General features: G+C 39.9%; 1 protein-coding gene across 4 annotated transcripts in view; it reads left to right on the top strand.

The window, feature by feature from the left end:
• Nucleotides 1-16,235, top strand: part of ELOVL5 (ELOVL fatty acid elongase 5) — a 70,549-nt gene that overhangs the window by 35,406 nt on the left and 18,908 nt on the right. For all 4 annotated transcript variants that reach the window (XM_037519873.2, XM_054698871.1, XM_054698870.1 and 1 more), the window contains exons 2-3: nucleotides 11,899-11,964; nucleotides 15,956-16,143. In XM_037519873.2, coding sequence (XP_037375770.1) covers nucleotides 11,907-11,964; nucleotides 15,956-16,143 — 246 coding nt within the window. In that variant the 5' untranslated portion in view covers nucleotides 11,899-11,906. The remainder of the gene's footprint in view (nucleotides 1-11,898; nucleotides 11,965-15,955; nucleotides 16,144-16,235) is intronic.

Below are 16,235 nucleotides of genomic sequence, written 5' to 3'. Positions count from 1 at the left end.
TGACTTTTACTTTGTAAAAAGGATGACATGAACACTGATCTTTACTTCCACTCCAAGAAGAGCTTCTGCATAGCATTCCAGAGCACATAGAGTCTCTGAAAAAAACCTGGATTCATAAATTATGTGTTTCTATCCAAAGTAGAGAACAGCGGAGTTGTGAGATGTAGAAATGTGGCAAGTTTTATTGCCCATGGACTTTGCAAGGGACTCCATTTTATGGGTTAGCAAAACTTTCATAAATATTGAATGAGCTAGTCAATGTCAAAGGGCTTTGTAGTAATACAAATGTATGCAGCACTTGTGTGCCATGTGTTAGTTTAAATATTTTACATATGTTAACTAATCACATGAGTAGGATGTTATAAACATATTTTACAAACGAGAAAACAGGGACAACACAGTTAAGTAACTTGCCTAATGTCACCCAGCTAGTAAGTGATAGAGTAGTGATTTGAAGTTTGACTCTCTGGCTTCAGTGTGTGTGCTCCTAGCTACTGCTGCCCAAATGTAATCGAGTCACAGGTATCTATCTGTACACTGCTTACTACTTTTAAATTTCAAGAACAGAGGGGATAGGTCGTTCTCTGTCACTTCCAAGCAAGCATAATAATGTTTGGCACATAGTAGGCACTCATTGAATATCCGTTAATTCAGTGAGTCAGCCACCTTTCAAATGACTGTGAGTTTGGAAACCAGTCATTCTGAGAATCATTGGGAACACAAATAAAAGCAGTCATGGGGATGACCTAATCCTGCCACTCATTGGATCTTCACCTTGCTTTAATGCAGACCTGTGGGAATTAATTAGTTACTGTCAGCAAAACTCTTTGTGGAAGCAGAGGTCTAAGTCCCTGCAGCAAGGAGCATTCCATGTATGGATTAGCATTGTCTTTTTTCCAAATGTGACAGAGTGTGCTTCAACCCAAGCTAATCATCACTGGTTCTTATTCTTCTTGTTTCAAATGAAAATTGTCATCTTTAAGGCAGTAAAACTCTCGGAATAATTTACTCTTGTGAACCCAGTATTGTTGGTAAGTGGACTGGTCTGTTGGGTTCCTTGTCTCCCTGTGCTGAGGACTGGAGTAAGACTTGTGGATCTAATGATACATTCCATTCTTTAGGTATAAATAAAAATTCCCCTAGAACGCAGTCCTAAGATCATAATACTCTCTCTGTCCCCACTGTTGTAAAAATTACCTGCATCTGGTTTTCTTAGATCAAGTATATTTATGTATTGACTTGAAAACTGGAAAAATACATCTCTCTGAGCAGGGAAACATTTCCTTGAATGTTTAAGAGGATTGTGTGTGCTATTGTCTCACTAGTTTTTTGTCTTTTTCACGCCATTTAAATCACTTTTGCTGATCATGTAATAGATAAGACTATCTCCATTAGAATTCCAGGTCACTAGTGTGGAAGCACTTTTTCCTGAGAAAATGCCTTCTGTAACTTGGATCTAGCCCACGTTTTAGGAATTTGCCTTTATGGGTTCATGTGTAGCAATGCTTGATGCTATTCTGTTTTGGAATAACAGGTATATCTCCTCATTTATAGTATCACTAATAGATAATTACTGCACATGTAGATGAATTGAAGTACTTGCCCTTGAAGGATTCAGACTTGACCTGAGATGTACAGTATGTTCTTATAGGTGTTCAAGCCATATCAAAATTGAAGTTGTTATATGCCAAGTGAGTTGTCAAGATAGTGTACATGATAGGCCAAAAGGGGAACCTTTATAACACCTAATCTGGGTTTTGGAGAAAGAATAGGAAGGGGAAGGCACTGAGGGGAAGACCATAAATGATTTCTTTAAGAATCAAGTCCCTGGGGCAACTCTCCTGTGCTTTTGGAAGACTGTCCTTCATCAATGGTTAAAAACAGTTTTAATCCACTGGTGGCAGCCCAGACACAGGAGATAAAAGGAACTTCTCTTTTAACCTATCTAATCATATTTTTGTACAAAGGAAAGTGGTTAGTGCAACATTTAAAATTTCCTCCCTAGTTATCCATTCTACCAGAATGAGGGTGTTCTGCCTTCTTTAACCACAGAGCTAGCCTGTAACAGTACTTTGTAGTACATATGGAGTGGCCTAGTTTTGCGGTTATCTAAAACCCTAAAGAGAATTGTATCTTTTTTTTTTTTTAACATGTGTGATGTATGGTGGTAGAAAATTACTCTTGTCAGTGCTAACAAGAATTTGTTATGCCTTGGGCCTCCCTAGCAGTGCAGGGGGTTAAGTCTCAGCACAATGAAGCTATCGACAGCCACTGCAGTACGAGTTTGGTCCTGGCTGGGAAGCTAACTCACGTGGCCACTGCTCCCCTCAGCAGTATATTTCAGTCAATCTGCCTGTTTTGCTCTCCACTCTGTTTCTGGTGAATCCTCTCACTAACCACATCCCCTCCCCCCACACACACACACACGTGTCCCTCAGTTCTCGGATGCATAAAATAAAAAAATCTTTAAAAAAAAAAAAAAAGGATTTGTTATGCCTTTAGAATGGAGGTTGGAAAGTATGGGAATTTGACTGGGAAAAAAAATCAGCATAGATTCCCAGGTAACCACAGTGATGGTATCGCTATTGATGTGGCTGCTAATTTTCTCTCCAGCCAAGATTTAATCCAGATTTGTCACTTATTTAAATGGAGGCATATAAAGAGATTCTGTTGTCACTTTACCTTCATATCTGAAAGTTAGTTAGCACCTAGATGTTCTTTCCCTTGCTGTCTTTATGACAGGATTTTATATTTTAAACATAAACTATGACAATTTTCCTCCTCTCATTTGGGAGCTAATTTTTCCAACCTAGAAGAACCTTTTTAAATTCAAGAGGCAGCATTGTGACTCCCAAATTAAAGCACCGTTTAATTTTTTGTGTTATTGGCAGCCAACCTAAAGAATGTTCCCATGCTTGCTTAACACAAGTTGATTGTTAAAAGGGAGGAATGGGAAGAAGAGAAAAAGGAGGCAAGTGTCATCCTGAACCCTTATTTTGTAGATGACTCATGATAGTTTAAAAAATAAGAGGATATGATGGAGAGATTATGCCAGACAGTAAACATCTATAATAAACACATTTTTAACCAAAAGGAATATGATTTGACAGACCTCGCAGGAAAGGGAACTTTCAATGCAGGCTGAATGCTCCCTGCTACTAGTGTCTTAGCAAGAAAACCAAGATTCAACCTAGAGACCTTTACATCTAAGCTTTAGAGTTATCAAACAGCCTGGTTGTGGGTTTAGGAAATTAACTTTCTGTAATATAATAATTTCTTTGAAATCTTGATGACTCAGTTAAAATATCTTTTAATATCCCAGTATTTTAATTTGCTGAGCAATTTTGTTGCTTTCTCCTGCTCCAGATATAAATGACCAAAGTAGTGCTTGCATTCTCATCGAGACAGATATTTCATAGAACTGAGGTGGAGGCAATTTACTGTGCCACCTCTCATTAACCCCAGAACCCTCTTCCTTCGTTACTCCCCCACCCCCACTTGGTCACATTTTCTTGTCCTTCTTTGGGAGCAGAATGGAAAGGAGGAAAGTGTGTACTGATTGGCTTGCTGTAAAGCTTTTGTAGTGTCTTTTTTCAAACACGCTTCCAGCAAACGCTGTTTGATGCTAGATCAAAGTGAGCTCTAATGCTTATTTAACCTCACGCAGACTATTCACCTGGGTATACTGCTCCTGGAGGGAGCTGACACATGGATTTTCCACATGAGCAGAGCTCACTTTGGGGGTTCAGCTTTTGCCCTTTGTGTTCTGCTTGCGTTAGTATTTCCAGATCTCTGTATTTCATGCTATGGTAGTTCTGATGTTTCTCTTGAATTCAGGCCTGAGGCTCACTTCAGCCCAAAACACTTTTAGTATAGGTGACAGGAACTTACCCCAGAACACAGAATAATTGATTCCTTAAGCTGTGTTAAATTCTTACATCCTCTTTTAAGATACAACAATTTATAGAGAATTACAAGCCCCAATCAGTATCATTTCATTGTGAGATACTGACAGTGAGACACAGCTAGTAATACAGTTATATGATTACCAAAAACACTAGAATTTGATAGTGGGAAGTGACTTTCAACTAAAAGTCTTTTTGGAAAATGTGTAAGAAAGAGGAATTCTTTAAAATCTATTCTAATGTGGACTTCCCTGGTGTGGTGCAAGGGGTTAAATATCAGCACTATGAAGCTATTGGTAGCCACCAGGGAGCTGACCCACATGGTGCAGCTGGCCTCTCCTGTCTCCCCACTGGTCCTCTCAGCAGTGTATTTCAGTAGATCCACCCGTTCTGCTCCCCACTCTGTCTCTGGTGAATCCTCTCATATATAACCCCCCCACCTCTGACCTGCACCGCAGCTCTTACATGCATAAGTAAATAAAATAAATCTTTTTTTAAAAAGATTCTAATTTACCTGCCTCTGATTTCTACCCCATCCCATTTTTATTTATTTTTAAAATTTTATTATATATTTTAATATTATTCTTCATTTTTGTACAATGTATGCTTTCTCCTTTCAGATGTAGTCCCCCTGAAATTCCCACCACCATTTCACCTGTGTACCATCACCATAGTCTCTTGTGCTGTACCCACACATTTTGATCCTACCCCTTCCTCCTCCACTGCAGAATGTCTATAGTTGCCTGTTGATTTTGATTTTTAATTTACTATAGTTACTTTTTTCTTCCTGATTACTTAATTTGGTTCCTCTGCATTCCTCCTATAAGTGAAAGCATCTGATATTTTTCTTTTTCTTTCTGGCTTATTTCACTGAGCATAATCCTTTCCAGCTCCATCCATGTTGCTGTGAATGGCAGAGTTTATCTTTTTTGATTGCTGAGTAATATTTCATTGTGTGTATATACCGTATCTTCTTGTTCAGTCATCTATTTTAGGGCATTTGGGTTGTTTCCATACCTTAACTATTGTAAATAGTGCTGCAGTAAACATAGGGGTGCAGGTGTCCTTTTGAATTAATGTTTTTGACTCCTTTGGGTAGATACCTAGGAGTGGAATTGCTGGGTCATATGGTAGCTCCATTTTTAGTAGACTGAGGAACCGCCACACAACTTTCCATACTGGTTGGACCAGTTTGCACTCCCACCAATAATGTAGGAGAGTTCCTTTTTCTCCACATCCTCTCCAACATTTGTTGTTGCTAGTTTTTTTGATATGTGCCATTCTCACTGGTATAAAGTGGTACCTCATTGTGGGTTTGATTTGCATTTCCCTGATTATATGTGATGTTGAACATTTTTTCATATGCTTGTTGTCCATCTACATTTCCTCTTTGCAGAAGTGTCTTTTTAACTCTTCTGCCCATTTTTTGACTGGATTGTTTACTTTTTGTTGAGGTTTTTTTTAGATCTTTGTGATCAGTCCCTTATCATTAGTGTTGTGTGCAAATACTAATCCCAGCTGTTTATCTTTTCTTTGCTTTAGGTGATGTGTCTTTAAAGATGTTAGAGATGTATGTCATGTAATGGTTTGCCTATATTTTCTTCTTTATGTTTTGATTAGAGAGTAGTGGTATTATACCGGTGGCCTGCAAGGCCAGTGGGACCCCCATCCCATTTTTATCATCATCATTAGCTCTGTGTGCCCCTTGAGCTAATGAATGACTTATACTATGTGGTGTTTCATGTGTGTGTGTGTGTCCCTCGCCAGTGACCGGGGAATGAACCGGCGCTGCAGAGGCTGCAGGCAGCCTCGCAGTCCAGTGCTCAACCACTGCGCCACCAGGGGAGGCCCTGGTGTTTCCTTTTTTTAATGGACCCTATTACTCCCTGTCGTGACTTAGAATTCTGGAAAACCCTGCAGGTGTAATGGGTATCAGAAACTACTGGCAAAAACGGTAGACAAGTGACACTTTGGCTTGGTGTCTGCACAATCAGATTTGTGGGAGATCCTGACCACCCCTGTCCGTGTCCCTTTCCTGTCTGTATGTGGGGAGTGAGCCAGATCAAAGAATGGCTTGTTCTTTTGTTGCATTTAGAACCAAAGCGCCTCTTCCATGGCTAGAGTCTGGGCTTGGTTCCTGCTAGTACAGTTATACAGAGCTGCTGTGTTCCCACTTGACACAGCTTGCCAAAGCTGCCTGTAGGGTGACTTGGGTTATTGGGGAGTGAGGTCACTGACCCATGTGCAGCTTGGAAAATGGGGACCTGCCACAGACCTGGCAGTGCAGTTGAGCATCTTGTACAAAGTGGGTCATGCTTTCCCCATGATTTCAGATCAGTAGGCATAGTGTCAAGAATTTTTGCCTTGTGCCTGTGCCCTGGGAGTCTCCAATTCTTTTAGAAAAGTGTGAGGAAGTATAGCTCACCCACGGGTCACTCAGCAGGTGTCCAATTCATCCAGAAGGGTGGCTGTGTCAGCCTGGCAATGAAGAATTCATTGGCTGAGACCTTTTGTCCTGTTCCTGTGGCACAGCACATAGGCCCAGCAAGGGAGATGAGAAGGAAAAGGGCATGTTGCTGGCAGGCGGGCTGCTGGCAGGCAGGCTGTAGCCGGAGGATGAGGAGATGGTGGCAGTGGGAGCAGTTAAGGTTTGGCACCTTCTTGTGTCTCCAGCCTGTTGGCCACATGCTCTCTGCAAGATGCACTATGGAATTGACCTCTGTGGGCCATGGCCAAGGGAGGTCTGCATGCTGTGCAGGGAGTGGAGAACAGGCCTCCTGCATTGCTATTTTCCCCTGGCCTGGCCTGTGTTTCTTGAGCATGAAAGTAGTCCTGGCCTTTGGGCTTTGCACCCCCTCTCTAACTGAAATGCCCTTTTCTCTTGATTGATTGCACTCTCCCTTTAGACCTCCGCTCTGTTATCATCTCAGGGTGACCTTGTCTACATTTTCCAAAGTAAATCCAGCTCCATGATCCCACCCCTTTGCCCTGCTTTATTTTTTCTCACTAACAGTTTATATAATTATATGTGTGTGTCTTGCTCCTCACAGTATTTCCCCATGGCTTTAGTGCATCAGTGTTTGGCATATAGTAGGCACTTGGTAAATGAGCGGTATGAAAGAAAACATGAGTACTTGGTATCAAGGGATGCTAGATAGTGGCTGGCTGGACAGATACCTAACATTGTGCTGAGTAAATGGTGAAAGTAAACCTTTGATGGAGATGTCTCTTGATAGCCTGTGTCAGAACAAACAACCCTGAGAAAGTTGCAGTCCACACCCAGTTGTAGAGGTGGTAAGGGAGAGAGTTTGGGGAAAACATTTTAACATGCCAGAGTCTAAGATCAGGACTCCAGTGGTTAAGGGGCCTGTGTTCCAGGGGCCATCTCTGTCCATCCTTTTTTCTCTTTGCTGCATAGACATTTCAGCAGTAACAAAAACTTTATTGAAAAGTGGTGTTGTTTTCCACATGTTAGCTGTTTCTATGTATCTAAGTTTGTCAAAAGTTCTGCAAATTTAAAAATTCTCAAACTGAGAAGAAATGCAGCTGAGAACAGATGTGCCTTTATTGACAAGATCACCTCTTCGTGTGTGCTTTCGTAGAGATGTTCCATCTTAGAAAGACAAAGAGCGCTGGTGTCTTGCCACTCCTGCAGGGTTGCTTTTCAAGATGGGTTAGATTTGAATTATTCAGGACAGATGGCTGGTAACAATTCCTCAATATCTCCAAATGCCAATACCACAATCTCTTGGTAGCCTGCTGCTGGGTTTCTTAACAGTTGGACTGAAATTCTACCTCACATGTTTAATCAAGTGATTTTCAAGTTGAACTTTGTCGTAAGCATTGTTGTCCTTATAATACTAGGTTGTTTATGGCAATTTCTGGACCTCGTTTTTTTCTGTTATATTAATGTGCCAAGCCAAATCTAGGTCTTTTTGCTGTCATTTCAAGCAGCTTTCACTCATTTCCAACTTTTCTATATCATCCATCTATAGACGCCAAAACTGGTCACAGCCCTCTGAAAGGCCTCTTGGTTAGAATTAGAACGGGCCCTTTACATCTTTTGTCAGGTTTATTTTCTGATGTTAGATCCCTATAGAGTATTTGAATATTGTTTATACAGCTGGGTATTAAACGTGTATATACAGCTTGTTTTACTGCGCATCATTCTAACACATGCTCATTTGCAAATTTGGTTTTTCTCTTGGCTTACAGCATCTGATTTCTTTCACCATTGCAAATGGATTACTTTGTTCTAGGTCTCCAGGTTTGCTCCTTTATCCTTTTTATCCTTTTTTAGCAGTCCTTTTGTATACAATAGGTACTTGATTCGTGTGTCTAATTAGTACATTCATTTTAACCTTGATTTCATGTTTAGATAATATCTTCTGCTGACAAGTTCCTTTCTCGAAATGTTATCAGCTCCCACCATCTTCCCTTGTTTTCCTCTCGGGGGTGTTAAGATTTGAGGTGGATACTGTGGGTTATCATGGTGATGGGGGTTCACTGATGGCATTTAGTCAAGGGGAACCAGGGATGGAATGCCACTGGGTAACATGAGTGGCCAAAGATGGTTAGCAGTATTCACCATGGAATTTATCCTGCGGCAAACATAAAGTTGGAAACATTGAGAAATTACTACATCTGAGGAGATTCTAAGGACCTTATGTATACTAAATCATTTGATCTTCATTAGAGGCAATTACTACTTCCCTCCTTTTACAAATGAGAGGTTATATAGTTTGTACAATGTCACATTACTAGTAAGTGAGCAAAATGGATTCCACACCCAAGTCTGATAGAGCCCAGCACTGAATCCCTTAATCACCTGCTGGCCTGTTCCACTTCTGTACCTACTCTCAGCTGCTTCATGCTTACTGCCTGATTATTATGTGTTTAATGTGACTCATTGGTAAACTAGGTACAGCAGAATCTTGATTTAAAGTACAGGGTGATGGAAGATGACAAATCTGTCTTTGTGGGCAGCGTGTCCATCACTACTTAGGCCACTGAGCATGCCCTTGCTCCTCCTTGAGTTATGCTTTACTAGCTTTTGGTTGCCTGTTTGAGATGTAGGGCTGGGGGCCCTGTGCCCTCTATATACATGCCCACTATCTGTTACAGATGAATTTCAGTTGTGTTAGATTTAGGTTTTATTAAGTCCTGATGGTTATCTTGCAAACATGCATGTTCTAGAAATTTTCAAAAGATAAAAAAATATTTTTTAGCAGTTATTATTTGTCTAATGGTAGAGTGATGAAGATGGTTACCTTAAATTGATGACCTTTTGGTCTTTGGAAGCTGGTGGCGTCTTTGTTTCCAGCCATGGGTTGAGAGAGCCCAAACCATCCTTGAGTCTTTTTTGGGCAGGAAAGATAATGGACAGAGCCCTGGTAATGTAAATCTAATGCTGGTAGCTACTGCTTTCAGAGTATCCTTGATGACCTTCTACAGCTGTCTCACAGCTGGGCTGGACTGACTCGGTTGCAAGGACAGGAGCCACCCAAACTACTGTAAAGTATCCTGAAATTGGCTAAAGAACATATACACTTCCGTATAGCAAGCCAAGGAGGAGAAGCCACATTAAATAATAATTTAGTTAGTAAAACTGATTTTGCCTTTGCCCCTGAAAGTTAAATTGTGGTTATTTCTGTAAGAATAATTGCCAGGAAGGTTGAAAAATGTGCCTCCTAAATATGGAAAATATTAAATTCTAGTGAATACACATATGAAAAGTTGCTTAACTACCCTCTAAATGTAAATCTTAAATAGGAGGGAAATGTGAGATTCTAAAATCATAGAAGATTAAGGTAAGTCTATTAACTACTGAGATGAGACTATCTGTAAGATTTTATTAAGTGAAAATATGCAAGCATTCTTCTGTATATCTTTTATCACAGTCAAGTATAAAGTTGGCCCTTGAACAATACAGGTTTGAACTATTAGGGATATACTGATTTTTTTTTCCAACTAAAAATTAATTTGTTGGTTGTTGATGGACATTTCTTGATTGATATGTTTTGTTTTTTACTACATTTTCTCTTACGATTTTTTAAACATTTTCTTTAAGAATATAGCATATGATACATATAACACAAAATATGTGTTAATTGACTGTTACTGGTAAGGCAGCAAGCTGTTTAAGATTTTGGGGAGTGAAAAGTTATACATGAATTTTTGAATGTGTGGGTAGGTATGGGTTGGTACTAATACCATGCCACTTCCACTCCTGTTGTTCTAGGGCCAACTGTACTTACAAACAAAATATCATAAGGTTTTGTGAAACAATATTCTTTCTCACTGGGGGCAAAGCCCTCTGATTATTGCGATTATTTTAATGCTGAGTTGATCATCCTCTAATGGATTGAAATCCACAATTGTAAAAACATCCATTTAGCATGATCCCTTTTGTGCTTAAAGTGAAAATGTGCCTGGAAATATACTCAAGAAATGTTACCATTAGTTTCCTTCTGAGGGGCATTTAAGGATTGTGGTTTTTAGAATACTTGAATTTTCACTTTAGACACGAAGATTTTCATTTTTTTTAAATTTTTTTAATTTAAATTTTATTTTTATATTCCCCATACAATTACAACCCCCTTATTTTGACCCCAAGCCCTCCTTTCCCCGCCCCCCACCCCCCATAGTGTGTGTCTGGTTCATAGTTGTTTGTTGATTTTGACTTTCTTATAGTTATTCCTTTTCCTGGTCCCTTATTTAAGTTTTCTACATTCCTGCTATGAGTGAGACCATCTGGTATTTTTCTTTTTCTTTCTGGCTTATTTCGCTGAGCATGATCCCTTCCAGCTCCATCCATGTTGCTGCAAATTGCATGTGTTTATCTTTTTTGAATGCTGAGTAATATTCCATGGTGTATATGTACCACATCTTCTTGATCCAGTCATCTATTTTTGGGCATTTGGGTTGTTTCCAAAGCTTAGCTATTGTAAATAGTGCTGCTATAAACATAGGGGTGCAGGTGCTCTTTGGAATTGATGTTTCTGTGTCCTTTGGGTAAATACCTAGGAGTGGAATTGCTGGATCATATGGAAGCTCTATGTTTAGTAGGTCCAGAAATCTCCACACAGCTCTCCATAGTGGTTGGACCAGTTTGCACTCCCACCAACAGTGCAGAAGAGTTCCTTTTTCTCCACAACCTCGCCAACATTTGTTGTTGCTAGTTTTTTTGATATGTGCCATTCTCACTGGTGTCAGATGGTATCTCATTATAGTTTTGATTTGCATTTCCCTGATTACAAGTGATGTTGAACATTTTTTTTATATGCCTGTTGGCCATTTGCATTTCCTCTTCAGAGAAGTTTCTTTTTAGCTCTTCTGCCCATTTTTTGACTGGATTATTTTCTTTGTTTTTGTTGAGTCTCATCAGCTCTTTGTAGATTTTTGTGATCAGTCCTTTATCATTAGTGTTGGGTGCAAAAATGTTCTCCCAGTTGGTGGGGTTTCTCTTTGTTTTGGTTATTGTCTCTTTTGCTGTGCAGACGCTCTTTAATTTGATACAGTCCCAGCTGTTTATTTTTGCCGTCACTATCACTGCTTTGGGTGATGTAGACATGAAGAATTTTAAAATACTGAAAGTACCAACCAGGGGAAACAGTCTTTTCACTGTGTCTGGTACTGGTCTTCCTCTGTTTGTTGGTTCATGCCCAGATGGGATCTTCTCCCGTCTGCCACCTTTCAATCTAGTTTCTCCCCACTGAGATTTCGGCTTCACAAAAAGGTTTTTTATGGAACTGAGAAAAGAAGTTCAGAAAACTGGCACTTCATGTATAAAGTGAATTCACGGGATTGTGTCTTTTGATTTTCAAATTAGACCTAGCCCTTACTCTTTGTGAGCTAGGAAAAAATGTTTTAACATGAGCAACTTAACCTTATTCATAGCATAATCTTTGTATAGAATTTGTTATTTTATGAAAAAAAGCTGTATGAAAAGCATTGAGTTGAGATTAATCAATGTTTTTTCCCCCATTCATAGGTTTTAAAATGGAAAATTTTGATGCATCACTTAGTACTTATTTCAAGGCATTGCTTGGCCCCCGAGGTAAGACAGTTTTGGTTTTGTTTGCCCTCTCTACCCTCCCACTGCCCCACATCACTTTTATTTTATTTTTTTTTTTTTTATTTATTTATTTTTTTTAAATATTAAATTTTATTTTTATATTCCCCCATACAATTGCAAACGCCCCATTCTGACCCCAATCCTTCCCCTCCCGCCCCCCACCCCCCAAAAAGTGTCTCTGGTTCATAGTTTTTTGTTGATTTTGATTTTCACTTTCTTATATTCATTTTCCTGGTCCCTTATTTAAGTTTTCTAGATTCCTGCTATGAGTGAGACCATCCGGTATTTATCTTTTTCTTTTTGGCTTATTTCGCTGAGCATGATCCCTTCCAGTGCCATCCATGTTGCTGCAAATTGCATGTGTTTATCTTTTTTGAATGCTGAGTAATATTCCATGGTATATATGTACCACATCTTCTTGATCCAGTCATCTATTTTTGGGCATTTGGGTTGTTTCCAAAGCTTAGCTATTGTAAACAGTGCTGCTATAAACATAGGAGTGCAGGTGCTCTTTGGAATTGATGTTTCTGTGTCCTTTGGGTAAATACCTAGGAGTGGAATTGCTGGATCATATGGAAGCTCTATGTTTAGTAGGTCCAGAAATCTCCACACAGCTCTCCATAGTGGTTGGACCAGTTTGCACTCCCACCAACAGTGCAGAAGAGTTCCTTTTTCTCCACACCCTCGCCAACATTTGTTGTTGCTAGTTTTTTTAATATGTGCCATTCTCACTGGTGTGAGATGGTATCTCATGGTAGTTTTGATTTGCATTTCCCTGATGACAAGTGACCCACATCACTTTTAAATATTGCATGAAGAGATTCTAAAAACATTGGTATTTTCTGTGGTGAGGCTAATGCTTTGTCCTGGAGAGTGTGGGCTTGGAGTCCTCTGCCGGCCACTGAGGTGGTGCACTGTTGCCTGGTTGTTGGAGCAGAGATACAACTTCTGTGACCCTCTGCTGACTTTAGCTGGAGATCAAATTATGTGGCAGTGCTGGTAGCCTGAGAATACTGTAGAATTAGCCCTTATCAGTGGTTTGTTTTCCTCAGCTCTTGTGAGTAGCTCTAGCTGAAACTGGTTGCCAAAAATGCACTGCTGCACTAGGAATTTAAAAACCTCCCTTTTTACGGTTTGAAGGACTTTTTAATTCCTTCATGTTGGGTCATGAAAATGAATAAATACATATTCCTGAACTCACCTTTCATATAGTCTTTTATTATCTCTCAGGTAGTAAATCAGCTGCATATTGTCTTTTTTTAGTTTCATTTATAGTTTTGTTAGTGTCTTTATAAAAAAGGAATTCTTTAGGTTGACCAAGTCATAGAACAACTATGAGGGGCTTTTGAACAGATGAGAAGATCTTCATTTTCACTCATAGTTTTTAAAATACAAAAAAAAAAAAAAAAAGTAGCTTCATCAGTTAGCATGACAGATAAAATGATGTTTGATACTATCTGTGATAGGAGTGAGGGCATGAAGAAAGTAAATTGGTATAACCTCTCTGTGGAGGGTAGTTGTGTCTTCCATTGAAATGAAAACACACATCCCCCTTGGGTCAGCTTTTGACTCCTGAGACTACCCTCCATTTGAATTTGACAAGTTATGCAAAGATGTGTGTAAGGATGCTCCTTCTAGCATTGCTTATAGAGATTGGAAGTAATCTAGACACCCGTCAGTAAGGGGTAGGTTAAATGAGTTAGTGTACAGCCAGTGAACAAGAACAAGTTCCATCCATCTATATGTGCCTATGTTGGGACAGCACTTTACTTACATCAGCTTTAGGGGACAAATCCAATTTTAAAGGATTGAAACAATAATAAAATTAGCTTATATTACAAGGCTGGCAACTCCTGAGTTATTTCAGGGGTTCTATATTAGTCAAAAACCTGTTCTTGCCATTTTCTACTTTGCCAGCCTTCGTGTAGTAGTAGCTCTGTCCTTAGCTCAGGTCTCTTCACCTTTCATAGTTGTGGGACAGATGCAGTAGTTTAGGCAGCACCTCCAAGAAGAAGAAATTATTCGTTTGCATGGTTCTAAAAACAAGGAATCTCTTCCCAGGAATCCTTTACCTAATGTTATCTTCTTAAATCTCAGTGGCCACATTGCTTCACATGGCCATGTCTAAACCAGCCACCATAGAGTGGGTTAGGACTACTTTGACTGGCTAGATCGCTAAGGATTTACCAGCAGGGCATGGGGCCAGATAGCTTGGAGGTACCTGACAGTGTAGAAGTTGGTAGGATACTTGCTGGAATGGAAAGATGAAGACTTATTTATTTTTAGAGTTATTTTATTTACTTATGCATACAGGAGCTGGGGTGTACGCCAGTATGGGGCGGGGTAAGAGGATTTACCAGAGACAGAGTGGGGAGCAGAGAAGGCAGATCTACTAAAATACACTGCTGAGGGGAGCAGCAAGCAAGACAGGAAAGGTCTGCTGCCCCATGTGGATAAGCTCCCTGGCCAGATATCAAACTAGCGCTGCAGTGACTGCAGGTAGCTTCATAGTGCTAAGACTTAACCCCTTGTGCTAACAGGGAGGCCCAAGACCTATTATTTTTATAAAATTTGAAGGCAAAGTGCAAAACTGCTTTATGTAAAAGGAAATGGGAAATTTGTGTGTGTGCGTTTATTCTGAATATGATATAGGTACACAAACGTGTGATAATAGTTGCAAAGTAGGAATTTGTTTCCTCAGAATTGATAGCTTAGCTGAGAAAAAAGGTGTTAAGAATCCCCTTGTTAAGTTCACTGAGGCCAGCCACTTTCCTGAACACTTCTAAGAACTTTAGTTCAGCAGTACTGACAGTAACACCCACCACCACCAGAGCAGTGGAGAGAGGGTGGGAGGGCATCTCCCTCTGAAGCCAAGGGAAGAAAGAGAAACACTGGGAGAATCAAGTGTGTGAAAGAGAGGAAACTGCCAATCCACTCCCCAAGTGGATGTATTAACCTTCCCTTGTCCTTTGAGGTCACAGGGAAAATACTGGAGAAAATAGCAAAGTGATCTAAGTATCAGCAGACTGTTCCCACTAGCTGCTGCTTTCTCAGAAGATGCAAAAAGTAAGACCTGCACATGTCTCTGTGCTCCAGAGTAGGGTTGATAAGACTGAGGAACAAGTTTTAGGGACTAGCCATAGCAGGATGCAGAAGGGAACATGCTGCAGAGGTGCTTCCTGGGAGTCAGCCAGAGGATGCAGTTGAATCTTACCAGGGGACAGATAACATTTAGGGGATATGACTGCCAGGGACTTTACCCCCATCCAAGGAGAGGGCTGTCAGTTTGCTGCTGGCTACTACTTGAAACCAGTTTTCTTCTTCTTCCTCTTGCCTGCCTAGGAAAGGAGGAGGGAACAGGAAGTTCTCTCCTATATCAGTGACCCTTCTCTCAGGCTTCTGCTTAAATACTTTAAATAGTCACTTATCTGATCATTGCTGCTTCACCCTCACTTATAAAAAAATTCATTTCTCCCCGCAGCTCTTGGCCATTGCATTCATAGCAGATGCTGCCATTCTAATCAGTAGCTATCATTAAGCTGACTAAATGGCACACTTCCTCTGAGTCTGCACATGCTGGGCAAACTTGCTGACACTTGGCTGAGATGTAGGACTTCAGAGTTCAAAGACTGCTGTTTCTAGAGTTTCATCATACCATGCATAATTTAGCAAATCTGCTTAGTAAATTCTATTAATGGAAAGTTCAGCTTTCTCCTTGTTTTCTTTATAATTCTTTGGGGGATTTTTTTTTTCACTTTGCAAAAACCATGAATAATATACACCTTGTTATTCAGAACATATTATAAGAAGCTTCACCTTATAGGATATGTATTGAAAAACTCATGTTTCCTCTTCTAGTTGCTTTATTAGCATTAGGAAGTTTAGCATAGGTGACTTATAAAATCATAGTTACTGAATTTTTAATGTTTGAAAAAAGTTGTCACTAAATATTTTTTCTTTTATTATTTTCCAGACACCAGGGTAAAAGGATGGTTCCTCCTGGACAATTATATACCAACTTTTATCTGCTCTGTCATATACTTACTAATTGTATGGCTGGGACCCAAATACATGAAGAATAGACAGGCATTCTCTTGCCGGGGAATTTTAGTGGTGTATAACCTTGGACTTACATTGCTGTCGCTCTATATGTTCTGTGAGGTAGGTCAAAGCTTAACACGTTTCCTCTTACTTAAATGGACTGATTTTGGTGTTGTGTTCCTAAATGAAGAAAAGCAGCTGTGTGGGGTAGG

This window comes from Talpa occidentalis, unplaced genomic scaffold, assembly GCF_014898055.3.
Source record: "Talpa occidentalis isolate TD23 unplaced genomic scaffold, MPIMG_talOcc4v2.1 talOcc4.2, whole genome shotgun sequence".
NCBI lineage: Eukaryota > Metazoa > Chordata > Mammalia > Eulipotyphla > Talpidae > Talpa > Talpa occidentalis.
This window is presented reverse-complemented; position numbering and strand designations above follow the sequence as displayed.